The 16,462-nt window shown below is 39.8% G+C and overlaps 1 protein-coding gene across 5 annotated transcripts in view; it reads right to left on the minus strand.

Moving 5' to 3' along the window:
* The window catches only part of CLIP2 (CAP-Gly domain containing linker protein 2), an 82,495-nt gene that overhangs the window by 47,917 nt on the left and 18,116 nt on the right, over positions 1-16,462 (minus strand). For all 5 annotated transcript variants that reach the window (XR_015742142.1, XM_087926512.1, XM_087926508.1 and 2 more), the window contains exons 2-3: positions 13,387-13,618; positions 6,218-6,762 (exon numbers count right to left, since the gene is read on the minus strand). Coding sequence is in view for 4 of the 5 variants with exons in the window: in XM_087926512.1 (XP_087782638.1) it covers positions 6,218-6,762; positions 13,387-13,504 (663 nt within the window). In the remaining variant the exon portion in view is untranslated. The remainder of the gene's footprint in view (positions 1-6,217; positions 6,763-13,386; positions 13,619-16,462) is intronic.

Below are 16,462 nucleotides of genomic sequence, written 5' to 3' on the forward strand. Positions count from 1 at the left end.
ATTCAATATACAAGATATCCAAGTTTGCATTCACAATTATTAATTCCACTGAATTCTGCTTGAGTTTCCTTCATAATTCCCATGTCTAAGCGCATGGTTCTGCAAACTTCATGGCTTCTTAAAACAGCCAGCTGCTGTCTCCTAATTACAGAGCAGCTGGTAATTTTATCTATGCAAACATGCATAGTTCAAGATTAGCAACAGAAGGGACATTAAAATAAAATTTACAAAGTATATTTGTTGAACATCCAAAGTGCACAGAGTTGTAAATTAAGAAAAGGATTATGAAAGTAACACAGTAATTAATATATGAATATGAATGTTGATGGTACTGTAACGTTGTTGAAAATGTTAATATGTTATAAATTGTTGGAAAATGTTTAATAAAAAGTATTTTTTTTTAAAAGAGAGAGAAGAGGATTATGAACCCCTGGAGGGGATTGCTGTCATGGCAGTTTTTTCTCTGCCTTTTTAGCTTTTTAAAACTTTTAAAATAATTTCATCTTCATCTTTTTAATTCTGCTTTTGATTTTGTTCTTATTTATGTTTTATATCATGGTATTTGTTGTATTGTAAACTGCATGGAATCACTTAGGTGTGATGGGCTTGGGTAAAAATGGGATGAATAAAAAAACAAACAATTAAGACAGAATCCTTTTTTAAGGCTTTCCAGAGAACAGGGCCATCCCTCCCTGTTGTCCCTAGCAGGCAGATTGGAAGATAAAGACATGTGGCCTAAATTAAGAGTCAGTCATAACATCTACGTTTCCTCTGCAATTTTCAAATTATGCCACAGTTCTCAAGAAAGTTACATTGCTTGCCTGTTTTACATTTACGGAGGCTTTCCTCAGCCTCTTGGTGACATCAAAATGGCTTCTTTGTTTCTCAGGAACCTATTCAGATCCGTTTGTATGTTGAATCTTTAATTACAGAATACAATATTTGAATTACATGTCTTTTATTTTGTGTTACTTCCAATGGAAAATTCCCTTGAGAAATTTATAAACAGGCAGCAATTTATTTGCTCTGTTCAATCTTCCAGTCTATTTTCTAAATATTACTGTTTTGGCACATGGAAGCTCTACCCAAATATTTCAAGTACTATGAGAGGCTTTTTCATGAGAGAAAAGCCAGGGTGAGTGGAATTAACACAGTGCAACACATTAGTTTCCACGGTTTTTAGAAGCTTCAGCTGTCTCTTTACTAATGTATATTTTGAAATAAACTCTCCTAACACTCCCTAATTAGAAATGAAAAATACAGCTAGGATCGTAAAGGATTTGAAAGTGGAGAACAGAAAACCAAAACCAAAGGGGTAAATAATCCATAATAATCCATAATAGGAACATTTACCAATTTTATTTTGAAGATTAACAGAGTTGGAAGGGACCTTATAGGTCATCTAGTCTAACTCCACACCCAAGCAGATCCTACACCATTTCTGACAGATCGCAGCCCAGTCTCTTCCCAAAAGTGGCCTGTTCCGAAACAAGAAAGAGGGAGAAAGAACGAACGAACCAGGGAAACCAGGAGCAGATCGTGAAATGACTGATTCGGATCTTTGCTATCCTTCTTTCAGATAGTCTTAAGAGCTAAATTTGTAGCCTACATTCATCAAATGCCTTCATGTCAAGAAATGTCCTCTGACACGGGAGAGAAACAGGTAGTCCCCGACTTACAACAGTTCATTTAGTGACCGTTCAAAGTTACAAAGGCAATGAAGAAAGTGCCTTCTGACCGTATTTCACATTTACGACCATTGCAAGCATCGCCATGGTCAGGTGATCAAAGTTCAGACACTTGCAGTATTCCAGGGTCATGTGACCACTTTTTGCAAACTTCTGACAAGCAAAGTCAACGGGGAAGCCAAATGCACTTAACAATTGTGTTACTAGCTTAACAACTGCAGGGATTCACTTAACAACTGTGGCAAGAAAAGTCATAAAATGGGGCAAAAGCAGGGGTGGGATTCAACCGGTGTTACTACCGGCTCGGTGATTACGTTGCACGTGCGTGTAATAAACCTTAAGCTGTGCTGCCCGGACAACTGATAAGCGCTGCGTGTAGGTGCTCAGCATTTGAAAAGCCACTTTTTTACTGCTTTTTCAACCTCAGCTGTGCCGCACAAAGCAGCTGAGATTGAAAAAGGCAGGAAATAAAGGACAGGTTAGAGCCCGGGCAGGCGGGTGGGCCAAACAAGCAGACACCGAATCGGTTCGGTGTCTGCTGCTCTTCAGAGCTACCGGTTCTATAGAGCCGGGCAGAACCGGTAGCATCCCACCCCGTCTCACTTAACTGTCTCGCTCAGCAACATAAATTAGGGGCTCAGTTGTGGTCGTAAGTCAATAATACCTGTACTCAATAATACCTGTACTCTAAAGTGCCAAAATATACCTCCAAAACTGTTCTACAGAGGAATGATTGAGTCTGTCATCTGTCTCTATAACTGTCTGGTTTGGTTCCGCAACCCAACAAGACAGACACAGACTTCAGAGAGTAATTGGGACTGCAGAAAAAACAATTACAACCAACTTGCCTTCCATCAAGGAACTGTATACTGCATGAGTCAAAAAGAGGGCTGTGAAAGTATCTACAGACCCCTCACATCCCAGACATAAACTGTTTCAACTCCTACCTTCAAAATGACGCTATAGAGCAGTGGTCGCCAAGCAGTGGGCCACGAGAAAATTTTGGTGGTCCACAGAGAAATGTCACCCCCAGAGCATCCCACAAAGCAAATAATCCAGGCTGCGCAGGAACACAAGCCTGCGCCGCCCACATGGCCCGCGGGAACCCTCCCCACCCACTCAATCCTTACCTGGCAAGCTTGCCTGCTAAGTTGCTATTTTTCCTTTTTGTTCCTCAACCATCAGCTGTTCTGCTGTGCCAGGAGATTTAGATTAGCTAGAAAGCAGGAAATTGTTTCATTTCTTGCTTTCTAGCTAGTCTTTAGATCTTTGGCTCTGCTTTTAAGCAGAGCCAAACCTTCCTTAGGACTGAAGCATCTATTATTCAGTGAAGACTCACTGCAAGCAAATTTTATGTGACAGACTCAGGTAGCCGTCTGCCTGCCTGTCTGCCTGCATTGCCTGATTTTGGGTAGAAGTTGCTCTTTTTTATAAAAAATTCAATATTTACATAAATATTTATAATATTTACATACAAGCCATGTCCAGCCAGTCACATGACCACCAAGCCACACCCACAAATTAGGCCACACCCTCAGGTTGTTAAGAAATTTGAATCCCACCCCTGCCTCTGTGTGTTTCGACTTGTCCTCACACTACCATTGTAGCATCCTTATGGTCACATGATCAAAATGCTTGGCAACTGGCATGTAATTACAATGGTTACAGCATCCTGATGGCCCTTTACAACTTCCCAGCTGGCTTCCAACAAGCGAAGTCAATGGAGGAAGCTGGATTTGCTTAATGACTGCATGATTCACTTAGTGACTACAGTGATTCACTTAGGAACTGTAGCAAAAAAGATCATAAAACTGGGTGAGACTTAATAACTGCCTTGCTCAGTAACAGAAATTCTGGTTCCAGTTGTGATTGTAAATCAAGGACTACTTGTATATCCTGTATAGAATTGCGCACATTTGCATCTGTGGATAAGCAGGTGCTGCAATTTTCATTTTTCATGGTATTTTGGTTTAAAATTCAAGGATCTGCTTATCCAAGGGTGAGTTTATCTGCAAGTCTATACAGATTATAATTTGCAGAGAAGAGTCCAGGCAGAAAATAAATCTTAATCTCATACCAATCTCTGAGTCGAGGATATCTGTAATACACAGGTAATCCTTGATTTACGATCACAATTGAGCCCAAACTTTCTGTTGCTAAGTGAGACATTTGTTAGGTGAGTTTTGCCCCATTTTACGACCTTGCTTGCCACAGTTATTCTGTGAATCTGCAGCTGTTAAGTTAGTAACATGGTTGTTAAGCGAATCTGACTTGCCCATTGACTTTGCTTGTCAGAAGATCAGAAAAGGTGATCACATGACCCCGGGACACTGCAACTGTCATAAGTATGAGTCAATTGCCGAGCATCTGAATTTTGATTATGTGACCATGGGGAGAGTGCAACGGTCATGTGAAAAATTGTTTTTTTTTCCATTCCTGTTGTAACTTTGAACAGTCATTAAGTGAACTTTTGTAAGTAGAGGATTACCTGTGTAAGCAAAGACAGCTTAACAATCATAGAAGGGTGTTGTAGACTCAGCCCACAGATCACAGGAAAGGCAACAGACGACTAAAATGCCTACAAATTCTTTCCTTGATATTGCCTGGCTCCCTGCTCCATCTGGCTTCATTTTTATTTTACATTCATTTCATCCTGACATCTGCAGAATGAATGTAGACCAACAGTATACGGAAGCTCACACCACACATATATTTCTTTTGGCAAGAACAAAAAACAAAACCCCACACTTGAAATCGAGATTCTGGATTAATGTATACAAATCAATGTAGCCCATCAGCTTGCTTTATTGCCTAATAAACCCTGGTTTGCCCAAACAAACAGTATAAAGCAATCCTATAATAATATAATACATATATTATAAAAACACACTTATTATAATCAAGTTAGTCTTTGCCTGATTTATTCTGCTACTCAATGAGCCAAAAGTCTATCCCACGTCTGTGAAACTGGATAGAAATTTTCTGAGGTCTACAGATCACTCAGCCCAGTACTGCTCCGTTTTTAAATAGTAATTTGATTAAACAATACAATTAAAAAGATTAAATAATACAAACTAAAAAAAAGAAAATAATAACATGAAAAAAAGGTCTCCATTGTCAAAGGAACAACTGTTTTCCTCCCTACAGGAAGAACAATTGCTGCTACAGCCATTTGCCTTGCCCTAATCAGCATGAAGGCGGCTGCTTAAACAAGCAGTCATGCAGTCTCATTTCTGCCTTTTTGATTGCCCAGGCATGGGCCTCTGAACTGTGCAGTCCAGTTTCCAATTTCATAGATCAAAACGTGGGCTAGGGGGCAATTTAGAATAGCAAAGTAAATAACAATAGCACTTAGGCTTATGAACTGCTCCATAGCGCTTGACAGCACTTTCTGAGTGGTTTACAAGTATCAGCATCTTACCCCCAACAATCTGGGTCCTCATTTTACCACCTCAGAAGGATGGAAGGCTGAGTCAACCTTGAGGCAGTTAGGATCGAACTCCTGGCTGTAGGCAGAGTTAGCCTGCAATATTGCATTCTAACCAAAAAGCAAACAATAATTTTTGCTCTGGATTTTTCTCTTTCCTGCCTGGAAAAAAATGCTGTGATGAGCTTGATGCTGAAAGAGATGGTGGAGTCACACCTGGAAAGAGCCTATTTTCCATAAACATGCCAAAATATCTGGCATCTCAACTCATCTAGCATAACGGGCCCTTTCCAACTTCGCTTCTCAAGATCCTTTTCATAGCCCGTGGGACTGAACCTGAAATCTTGCACATAAACCTCTGAAAACCACCCGCACAAGTCTGTGGGAATGTTTCTGAGTCCATCACTCTACCATATAGGCAAGTCTTACTACATGGCTGACTTGCTTATACTGAATCTAAGGTCTCCCTGGCAGAAGACACAGGAAATTTGCTCATGGAAGAATCTATGTATCATAACACAGTACCCAGAAAGCAAGGGAGGCCTTGCCTAAAATACCCAAATGTATATACAAATAATATTTGTATATCCTAACTTACAGATACAGCTGTTTGTTATCTATATATTCTACCCACTATTTTAATACTCGTATTTATCACATGCTGTTTTATCTTACTATTTTATTGCAAAACATTTCGAGATCTTTTTTAAATGGGAAGCAGCAGAGAAATATTTTAAGAAAATAATTTTCAACAGCATACAAATAGTGCATCCTTAGTGAATGTAAGACAGCATATCTCATCAATTAACAAGTAATTATTTGGGGGAAGGAAAAAACAGTTAATTTTTATACTCTCAAAGTACACTCCTTCTCTATACATGCTAGATCATTATTCATACTATTTTTAACACAACCATGTTTTTTATGTCTTCAAGGATGAAGGGTTTTGCCTTTCTTTCCCCTTGTGACAACAGTGAATTTCCAAAGGAAAATGGGAATGACAGTCAAAAAATTCTAAACAACTTTTCCCATTCAAAAAAAGTTAAGCCTCCACAACTTCCTAAAATATCGTTCATTCAAGAAAAACTAAAAAGGAACTTACAAGGACACGGTCCCCAAGTCTGAAGTCTTTATCCCCTTTTTTCACCGATCCGCTGTCTGAGAGGTTGGAACCAGATTCATTTCCAGTCTTCATGGTGTTGTTGAGAACACTCTCCCGCAGAGGAATGACGCGAGTGGAAAGAGGTGGGGTGGAAGTCCCGGAGTGCAAGGACAAGTTCTGAGCTGTCAGAGACTCCACAGAATGAGCATCGCTTCCTGAGCCCTCCGTTGTGGGTTGGCGGGTCAACTTGGAAGGCCTTGTGAAGATCCCCTGGAGTGGCTGGCATTCAAAGTAACGCACTCCGCCTACAGAACCATCATTCTTCCCAACCGGGTCATCTAGAACAACTCCTGCCCACTGACCAGGGGCAAACTGGGTCTCTCCCAAATACTGGATTATGCCTGGCTTCACTCCATTCACCCAAACACGTTCACCCATCACGAAGTCCCCCAGGAAATCATCGCCCACCTCAGCAATTTTTGACCCTGGCAGCTTCTCGGAGGCACCTGTGGAAGACGTGGAACCCTGTTTGTGGAGAGGTGATCCTGCAAGAAGAAGGAAAGAATGAAGAGAGATCTGTCAGAACAAACAAAGTCTTCACAAGAGACAAAACTCTGAACTTTGAACAGTTATGTTCAAATACAAGCAGCAGAAGAGAAACAAGTAATTATTCCCAAGGATTAAAGGTTAAATGGAAAAAAAAAAAAGATCTTTGCTTGTATGCACTAATCCCTGCTGGATTTAATGACCAAATGCTGGAAGAGTTTGTTGGGGATCCCATGCAGAAGAATGAGCAAGAAGGACCCTTTGCTGAAGTGGCAAACGCATTATCGTAAATTCAATTAGTTAAATTACTTTACTTCAATGGACTTACTGGAGAATTTAAGCCCAGCTTGGACCATCTGGTTGGCCACCTGAGAAAAAGAATGCTAGACTAGATAAGTCTATACTAACAGATACTACTGGAAATTAGTTTAGCAACATCTGAATAGACCCACCCAGTTCTATCATCTACTAAGAGAAGCTCCTTTAGATGATCTGGAGGTTTAGAATAAGCATCTTAGCACCCAGATACTGATCTGCGTGTTTGATCTCCGTGAAAATTCACAGAATGTGCACAGATGGTTCTCTGTTTTTAGGAGACTCTTCATCTCCCAAAGCCTTCTCAACATTGAACAAACTCGGTTTTCCGTTGCCAACTTCAACCATAGCTTTCTCTAGTTTTACAAAGGAGCTTCAAGGAGTTTGATATGTCCCTCCATTTAAATAAAATCAAAATGCCTGGAGAGCAACGTGTGTTATGCTCCAAACGGTACCAACTGTCTTTAATGAAGTTTCAGTTCATCAAGTTATCAGAGAAGTGATTTAAAAACACAGCTGCCCTTTTTAAGTTTCAGTCTGCAGCTGGCAGCATGTGGTCAGAAAAAACTTCGCCATCTCAAAAGATGAAGGGTTAGGGCAGCTTGAATGACGTTTGTTCACTTTTCTCTTTCCCACTGGTTGCAGAATTTGATACTTAATCTAGTTACAGGCTTGTGCCAAGGCAGCCAGCTGTCAGGAGGAACAGAAATGCAAGAAGGGTGCCCTGTTTCCATGGTTATCTGGTAAAAGGGTGGGGGGGAACATACATAGAGAGAAGCACAACAAACATTAAGGTTTTTTTTTTTCCTCAAACACTTCCAGACTGGCTCGTGGAAAGCCAAGGGGTATGTGAGCCCTCTGAAGATGGAACTCTATTTCATTTATAGGCACTCATTTTGCAAGTAGTAGAGGCTTCCAGATGTCTCTGAATGCTCAATGTTGTAATCCCACCACATCTGAGGACACTAAGCTGAGGAAAACTGATGAGAGGTTGGATATCGGATCTCCTGTATCAATGGTAATCATGATCGTGATGAAGTCATTTCTCCAGAAAGCATAAAGTAACAACTGGCTGGCATGTTATATTTTTATTTTCAAAAATAATCCTATGAATTAGGCAAAGTTGGGAGAGAAAAAGAGGGAAGAGAAACTGGCCCAACATCTTGTAGGGAGACTGAAGGTTGACTGGGAATCTAGCTAGAAGCAGAAAGTATAGGAGCCCTATACTTTCACAGATATAGTGGCCCTCAAATGCACATTGAGGACCACCATATCTGCAGCCAAAATGGGGACACTGAAAAATAAGACAGGCCTATCTACCTCCTTGGGAAAACCTTGACGTTTCTGGAAGATCCAAGAAAAAGAAGAAGAAATAAATTAAAGGAATAGTATTGTAACAGTTACAATGCAGAAGTAAAGCAATCAGATGAGGACAGATCAAGTTTAGTACAAAGCAGAATAATGGACAAGAAAGAGAAAATTCAATAAATACTCTGTGTGTGTGTGTTTATGTGTGTAATATGCTAAGGCTTAGGTGGAATAACTGGCTGATATTCTGACCAAGAGAAAGCTATAACATCTTGCTGCAGAGTGTATGACAGTGTTCATCTGTCATTGACTATTGTGATTAATATCTGGAAGCGCTCACAACCTGGAAGGAGTCTGATTTAGTTTTAAATTATTGGTACATATCTTAGAGGAAAATGGCCTAAATTCAGTGACTTGAATCGATGTACTAAATAAAGAAGATCCCGCCTCATTCCACCCCAAGCGCAGATGCTACCTATGTGCATTTATGGGAAGTACATAAAACGGATGCTATGATTTAGTATTAAATGAGTTTACATGTTAAAAGAAGAGCATAGGGAATTGCAAAACGTCCATTAAAGGGCTACTTTGCAATAGAACCAGTATCTCTCTTTTTTTCTGGTAGATTATTTTCTTTAAATTAAATACCCCAAAGCCGAGTGGAAATACACATGTGCAGGCACGTGCATGTGTAGTAAGAAGCTAAGGAAAAGTCTGGCCAGCAGGTACCTTATCAGCCCCTGCCTCACAGCAGGCAGCTTTGTGACAAGGATAACCAGAGAGTTTTTAAGTAGAAGTACATTAATGAGCTAGAGGAAAAACAGCAAATACAAAGGAGAGGTGGAGATAAAGGAGGAGATAGTCTATCAACTGAAAGCTCCCGCAGTAACCCTGAAGAATAAAATGCATGCTTTGAAATCTCCCTGCCCATCCATTAAATCCTCTCTGTGGGACCAGACTCCCAACTTAAAGCTGCATTGTTTATATGGGGAGGGCTTGGGTATGGAGCAAAACTCTTCCAACGCAGGTACTACCAAGCACAACATGAATTGTACTTTATTTTGTGGTGGGTGGAGAAAGGTCAATTTTGAGTGAGTGTTGTTTTATCCGGCATGGTACCAGCGTGCTCTCCAGCATGGTTACAAACTGCAGAATGCCCCCCACCAATATACGTATAGTGTCAGCGTTCCAACTAACAAACTCCAAACCAATAAACTCCAAAACAAACATTTTCTCAAAGTTCCATTTTATTAGAGTTGTCATACTGGCACATCTGGGAAAATCCGAATCTGAGAGTTCCAGGTTTTCCCTTCCCCACCAAATTCAAAGATACATCCCCTGCACCCACCAGTCCATTACATGACCTAATCAAACATCGTCCCAACTGGAGACATTCCTCCAGACACTCCTTTCCAGGTGCAGGGTAACAGGTCCTTGACTTTCTGAGAAAGAATGTTGTTGAGTCTGATCTTCCACCTCTCTATGAAATCCCCCCCTCCCAATTTCCCAGGTAGTAAATGTGGAAGCCTCAAAGCTTCCAAGTAAAATATGGCTTCCAAGGCTGACATACAGTAAGTAGTATGTGTGTGTGTGTGCGCGTGCGCATACACACATATTATCAGGACAGAACAAACAGTATCTATATCAGGGGTGTCCAACCTTAAGAAAACAAACAATAGATTATTGAACAAATCGATCCAGAGTTCTTACTTGAGGTACAAATAACCAAAGTCAAAATAACATATTTTGGATATATTATGAGAAAAACTAGCTCTCTTGAGAAGGGTGGAAGGAAAGAAAGAAAAAGATGTTGAGCAGTAAGGTTGATGGACCCAACTGAAGTGGAAATGGGAGTTCTGAAGCAACAAGTTAGGGAAAATCATCCTGAAAACATTTCTCTATGAGGTTACTAAGACCACCAAGTTGATGGCATATGGTTACTAATTCAACAAGCCCTCAGGTGCTTTATGTCAGTCTGTGGTTTCTACAGTCAGTTACTCCTGGAATTCTGATCATGTGACCATGTGGATGCTGCAATGGTTGTGTGAGAAATGGTCGTAAGTCACTTTTTTCAGTGCTGTTGTAACTTTGAACAGTCATTAAATTAACTGTTGTAAGTTGAGGACTACCTGTACTCTTTGCTACACATGGAGCTGAGAGTCTTTCTTTCCTAAGAGACCAAGCTGGGGAAGGACTGACAGCTAAACTTGATTCAACATTATTTATGTTGTTTCTTTATTAAAATTAATATTAGCAAATAATTTTCTATTCATACTTAAAATTTTTACGAAATTAAAAGAAATTACAGCTTGGAAACAAAGTCTGGCCATCCCCATAACCCAAAAGTCTCCCAGAGTCTCAGAATGTACATGTTATATAAATCCAACTCATTAACGTTCAGTCATCTAACCAAAGCTTAGTCAACTAACCTGGTTAAATGCACTATGTTGCCATTCATTACAGTATATGGCTCTGTCTCTGAATCTGTGACGGATCTCCTTATTGCTAAAATATTTGTTTTACAATAATGAACATGGACAGATGTCCAGACCAAAATCTACATGAATCCACAATTCAGACAATGACTCAGATTGATGCCAAATAAATATTGCAGGAATCATCCAGAAGATTCTAATGAGGTCATCCAGGTTAATGCCAGAATTCTCTGCTTAGTGAAACATGCTTTGCTTTCAAGCAGCTGGCAAGGGGGCCTAACTCAGCTCTGAAGTCCCACAAATGGGTTGGGAAGATTTTTTTTCAGGCCTTTTTCCCCCTGCAGCCACCCAGCCAGATGCAGCCCATTTTTATATTCAATTGTTCTTTGCCATCTTCTCTTACATAAAACATGCTCCTATTCTGTTCAGTTTTTAGACAGTTATCCTGCTAATGGATAAGCAGAGAGACCTGAAACCTTTACAAAACTTCTCTCCAATATTCAGTTGGGCTGGAAAGAATAAAAAGAGCTACAAAAATACCCAGCACATTGGCTGATGATTCGGGGACTCAAAACAAAGTAGACAGGAACCGACAGCTGGCAGGCACCCATTTAGACCAAGGCAAAGTAGCCAATAAAAAAACAGTATTTTTTTAAAAAACACTAGATACTGTAAAGAGGCACTGTACATTATACTCAATAAAGGAATGAATTGTTCACGAATCAGTTCACACTCTGAGAATCAACAGTTTTCATTGTACTAAATGTCTGCAGGAAGGCAATTGGTTTCTGGGGTTGGGTAGGTGGAAAGAAAGATCTCCTTAATTCAAAAATACTGGCATTTTTTAAAATCCACATTTAATGAGAATGTGTGTGTGTGTGTGTGTGTGTGTCTTCCTTTCTCTCCTTTCTCTCAGAAACTAAAACCTATGTGAAATATTGCTTCAGAACATGCAAATCCCTGTTTACATTGCTGCATTAAAAATATCCAATTTTGCAGGGTGACCCTAATTTCTAGAAACAATAGGAGGAGACCATATTGTCAAGGGAACAGCCCTCTACTAGAAAAGATGGGCAGTTAGACTATCCTCCCAAAGATCCTGATGCACTTTATTAAAAAAAAAAAACCACCACAGAAATATATAAAGAATCTTCCAGAGTGACTTTGCGATAGGAATCTAATCACCAGGAGATCAGTATGGGATATAAATCTAATTATCAGGGGATTAGGATAACTCATCATCTTAAAAGTCCAAGAAAAGTTTAACAAAACTATAGTACTTCTCATAGCAGTACATTTTTTTAGATTTCTGTGAGGGGAAAATAAGGGGGAGTCATTCCAGAAGACAAGGCAGTGCTCATGTGCCCTTCATCGCAGTGGTTCAACTGGTTTCATCAACACAAGAATCAGCTAAATGGTGGGATATTAAGACTGCTGAGAGTCAGTTTAGTGTAGTGGCTGATGGGATCACACTAAAACCCAGGAGATGAGTTCAACTCTACCTTAGGTACAAAGTCAGTGGAATGACCTTTAGGCTTGTTTCTCTCTCTTAATCTTAGGAAGAAGGGAAAGACAAACTGATACTCAAAATTTTGCCAAGAAAACTGCAGGGACTCATACAGGCAATTGCCGGTAGTCAAGACTGATTTGAAGGGACCAAAAAAATTAATACAGTTAGAGAAAAAGAGATGATCCCACTAAGGAAGTCCCTTTCTCATAGAGTATCATTCCCTGCTAGTCCATCAAACATTTCCCTGGGGGCAATTGTCTACACTGCAAACTGTACAGGCAGCTGTCACAGCCATATGCAGCCACAAACACCGCTCTCCCCTCTGATCCTGGCAAAGCAAATTAGCTACACAAGGATATATCTCCCTCCCCCTTTTGTCATGCAGAAATCACAATGAGGTAACAACTCCTTGATCAAACAAATCAACCCAGAGTTCACACTTGAGACACAAATGACCAGGCTCAAATTAACCTACTTCGGATACATTATGTGAAGACCCAGAATGCTGGGAAAGATGGAAGGAGGGAAAAATGGAATAGGACAACCCGCAATGAGATGTATGGATTCAGCCCCATAATGGATGAATGATGCAAACGCTGCTGGAGTTAAAAGGGATAGTTAAATTGACTGCTTTGATAAAAGAAAAAAAACAAAGGTATTTTTGTGTCTACTTGGAAACCACTTCTGGACTTTGTGCTTGAGGTGGGAAAAATGAAACTTTGATTTTGGGTTTTACTGATAAGGATGCTACTGTTGTTATAGAAAGGGCTAGTTTATACGATTATGTAAAAGTAGAAAGTTGAGGTTTGATGTTACTTTTTATTCTACTGCACCAAAGGAAGTCTTTTCTTTCTTTTTCCCTTCTTCTTTACATTTTCTTTTCCCTCCCCTATTTTTCCTATTATTTGCTTTTATACTTTATATTATAAACTAATTAAAAAGAGTGGGGGGGGAGAGAGAGATGGATTCAGAAGCAACAGATGCATTGTTGGAAGACCTGACAACCAGACTGAGCAATGATCTTTCTGGAGAAAAACGATTTACATGCCGCTTACCTTCTTTTGTGGCATTGCTGGTTGTGGAAGCAGTTGCTGTTGTCCCACCAGGACGTCCCACTGGACTGGCATGCTTCCCGGTCCTCCCAGGAATTTTAAGTCCGCTTGGCTTCAACATCTTAGCCCAGGTTTGCACCTCAAGGTATGAGAATCCTTTGGTCCTGTGATTGGTTGCCCAGTGCCGCAGGTTCAAGCATCTAAGTGATACGCCCCTTCATCTACCTTTAGAGACCTGAAGAAACATCCAAACAGAAAATATATATTTATATAAGTAAACTGTTTGCAGCAAAAAAAAAAACCCACCTCCAAAAGGAAACCAAAACACTTTACTTGTAAGCTCTTGCTTGAGACTGGGTTGAATTATTTGCCCCAAAGTAAATTAAATAAAATTAAGACTATATAAAAAGTATGGGATTGTCTTATTTTGTTAACAACCAGCCATAGGCTAGCTACAGGTTCTGGGTGACACCTTCCTTATTTGATCTTCAGCCATACAAAAGACAAGTCTTTCTAAGAAATATTTTATGCATTCCCATTAGGCTGTTTTTTTGTAAGCAGCTATTCCAAAGTACACTAATATCCAAATGGACCTCACCTATATCTGGAACTTTGAAGCTTGGAAGAAGAACACCCTGAATAATAAAATGAGGTCCTAAAAGAGGCAAGCCTTTTTTGAAATTTACTTGCTTTATCCTTTGATCTGGTCTGTCTAGTTTTCTGTACAAACATGTCACTAACTGGGAATCCCACCAGGAGTTTTTCTCATGACAAGTCAGCCTATATTCAAATATTTGACTCATGGTTTAATTGCTTCCTGTCTCAGCTACTGCAGTCCCTGCCTTTGTGTCATGACAAAATACTTGAGTAACTCCAGATTTTTCTTCTGACTAGGAAAGTCTTTTTTGCTACATTTCTCAAGCTTTGTAAAAAGCCATAATTTCTATTTTTCCCCCTGCCCTTTTTCCAAGAGTCCTTTGCCATCGTTAAATTTCTATATATAGAAATGTAATTTTATTAAAGATTTGCTTTTTAAAAAAGGAAGACAAAACACAAACTAATGCATTAACATATGAAAAAGAAAAAGAAATCAAAGCGAAAACCAAAAGGGCAACAAAGGGTGTAAAAGGAAAAGAAAAATAGGAAAAAAATAAAAAGGATACAAAGAAATGGCTTCCAATCTCTTTTATAGCATTATAAGATTAAGATAACCTTTACTATCATTTTCCTGTATACACAATTGCACACATGACCATAAAATTCCAACGCACTGCTCCTCAAAAGAAGGAATGCCACCCATTAAACAATGTCACCGTCCCAATAATAACAATATAATAACAGCAGCATCCAAAAATGCCAAGTTATGCAAATTTATACAACCCCTACACCAGAGGTGGTATTTAGCAGGTTCTGATCAGTTCTGGAGAACTGGTAGCGGAAATTTTGAGTAGGTCGGAGAACCTGCAAATACCACCTCTAACTGGCCCTGCCCCCATCTACTCTCTGCCTCCCGAGTCCCAGCTGATTGGCTGGGTCTTCTGTGGTTGCCCTGCACAAGAGAACGGAGCTGGAAAGCAGGTTAGTGGGGTGGGGAGGGAATGGGATTTTGCAATATCCTTCCCCTGCTATGCCACCAAGCAACACCATGCCCACCAAGCCACTCCCACAGAACCACTAGTAAAAATAATTTAATCCCACCACTGCACAAAACACACACACACACACACACACACACACACACACACACACACACACACACACACACACACGCAGCTATTACAGAATCCAGTTCTGCTGAAGCCTCCTCCCAGAAGGCAACATTGAAAACAGGTCGTGGAAAGGATGTGTAAAGTCCCTGAGAATACCATGGACCCTGGTCAAGCAATGCTTATCTATGGATAGAAGGAAGTAAACTCCAATAATCAACTTACAACAGTTCGTTTAGTAACCTTCAAAATTACAACAGCACTGAAAAATGACTTATGACCATTCTTCACACTTACGACCGTTGCAGCATCTGTGTGGTCATGTGATCAAAATTCAGATGCTTGGCAACTGACTCATAAGAGGGTTGCTGTGTCCCGGGATCACAGGATCCCCTTTTGCGACTTTTCAACAAGCAAAGTCAATAGGGAAGCCAGGTTCACTTAACAACTATGTTACTAACTTAACAACTGCAGTGATTCACTTAACCATTGTAGCAAGAAAGGTCGTAAAATGGGGGCAAAACTCACTTAACAAATGTTTTACTTAGCAACAGAAGCGAGCTTCTGGGCTCAACTGTGGTGGTACATTGAGGACTACTTGTACTAGTACATTTACATTTATTTCTTAATCTATGTTTACAACATAACTCGTTTGTCTCTATATCCTGTCTAATCATCAAAACCATTGTTTTGTTTCATAACTTTAGAACTGTCAGCTGCTCAGAGTCATTTGGTTGAGTTGGGCAGCTACAGAATTTGAATTAAATAAATAAATAAATAAATCAGAAGTTAATTTTTCCTGTTTCACACAAAAAGTCTATGAAGAAATCCTTCATAGTCAGCAATACATGTAGATATTCATTGCTGACCAAAGAAGTCAATTTAGCCATCTCAGCAAGTCCAGCTGGCTCAGGAATTCTGGGAATTGAAGTCCACAGGTCATTAAAGGGACATCATTGCTTTAAAACTAATGTTCTACGAACTGACCTAGGAGTCAGGAAAATAACGTCCATAGAACCCAAGTTTAATTAAATGGTAAAAATTTGCAACGAGTTCAGAACCTTATGAGATGTAATTTATCTTGTGAGACTGAGAAATGTAAAACAGGTAGTCCTTGATTTATGGAACCTACCTATTATGGTTGTAAATTGTGATGGTTGTAAGGCAGGTTATCCATATGACTGACCCAATTTTACAAACCTTTTTTTTTTACAGTGGTTGTTAAGCAAACACTGCAGTCATTGAGTGGACCCATTATTTGCTGGTTTTCAGCACAAACATAATAAGATCCAGTTATGTGCCATAAATGTGAGTCGGTTGGCGAGCATTCAAAATAGGATCATGTGACTGGGGGGGGAGGGAAATGCCTGTCA

This window comes from Pseudonaja textilis, chromosome 1, assembly GCF_049901715.1.
Source record: "Pseudonaja textilis isolate UNSWEBS1 chromosome 1, rPseTex1.2, whole genome shotgun sequence".
In the NCBI taxonomy this organism is placed as follows: domain Eukaryota; kingdom Metazoa; phylum Chordata; class Lepidosauria; order Squamata; family Elapidae; genus Pseudonaja; species Pseudonaja textilis.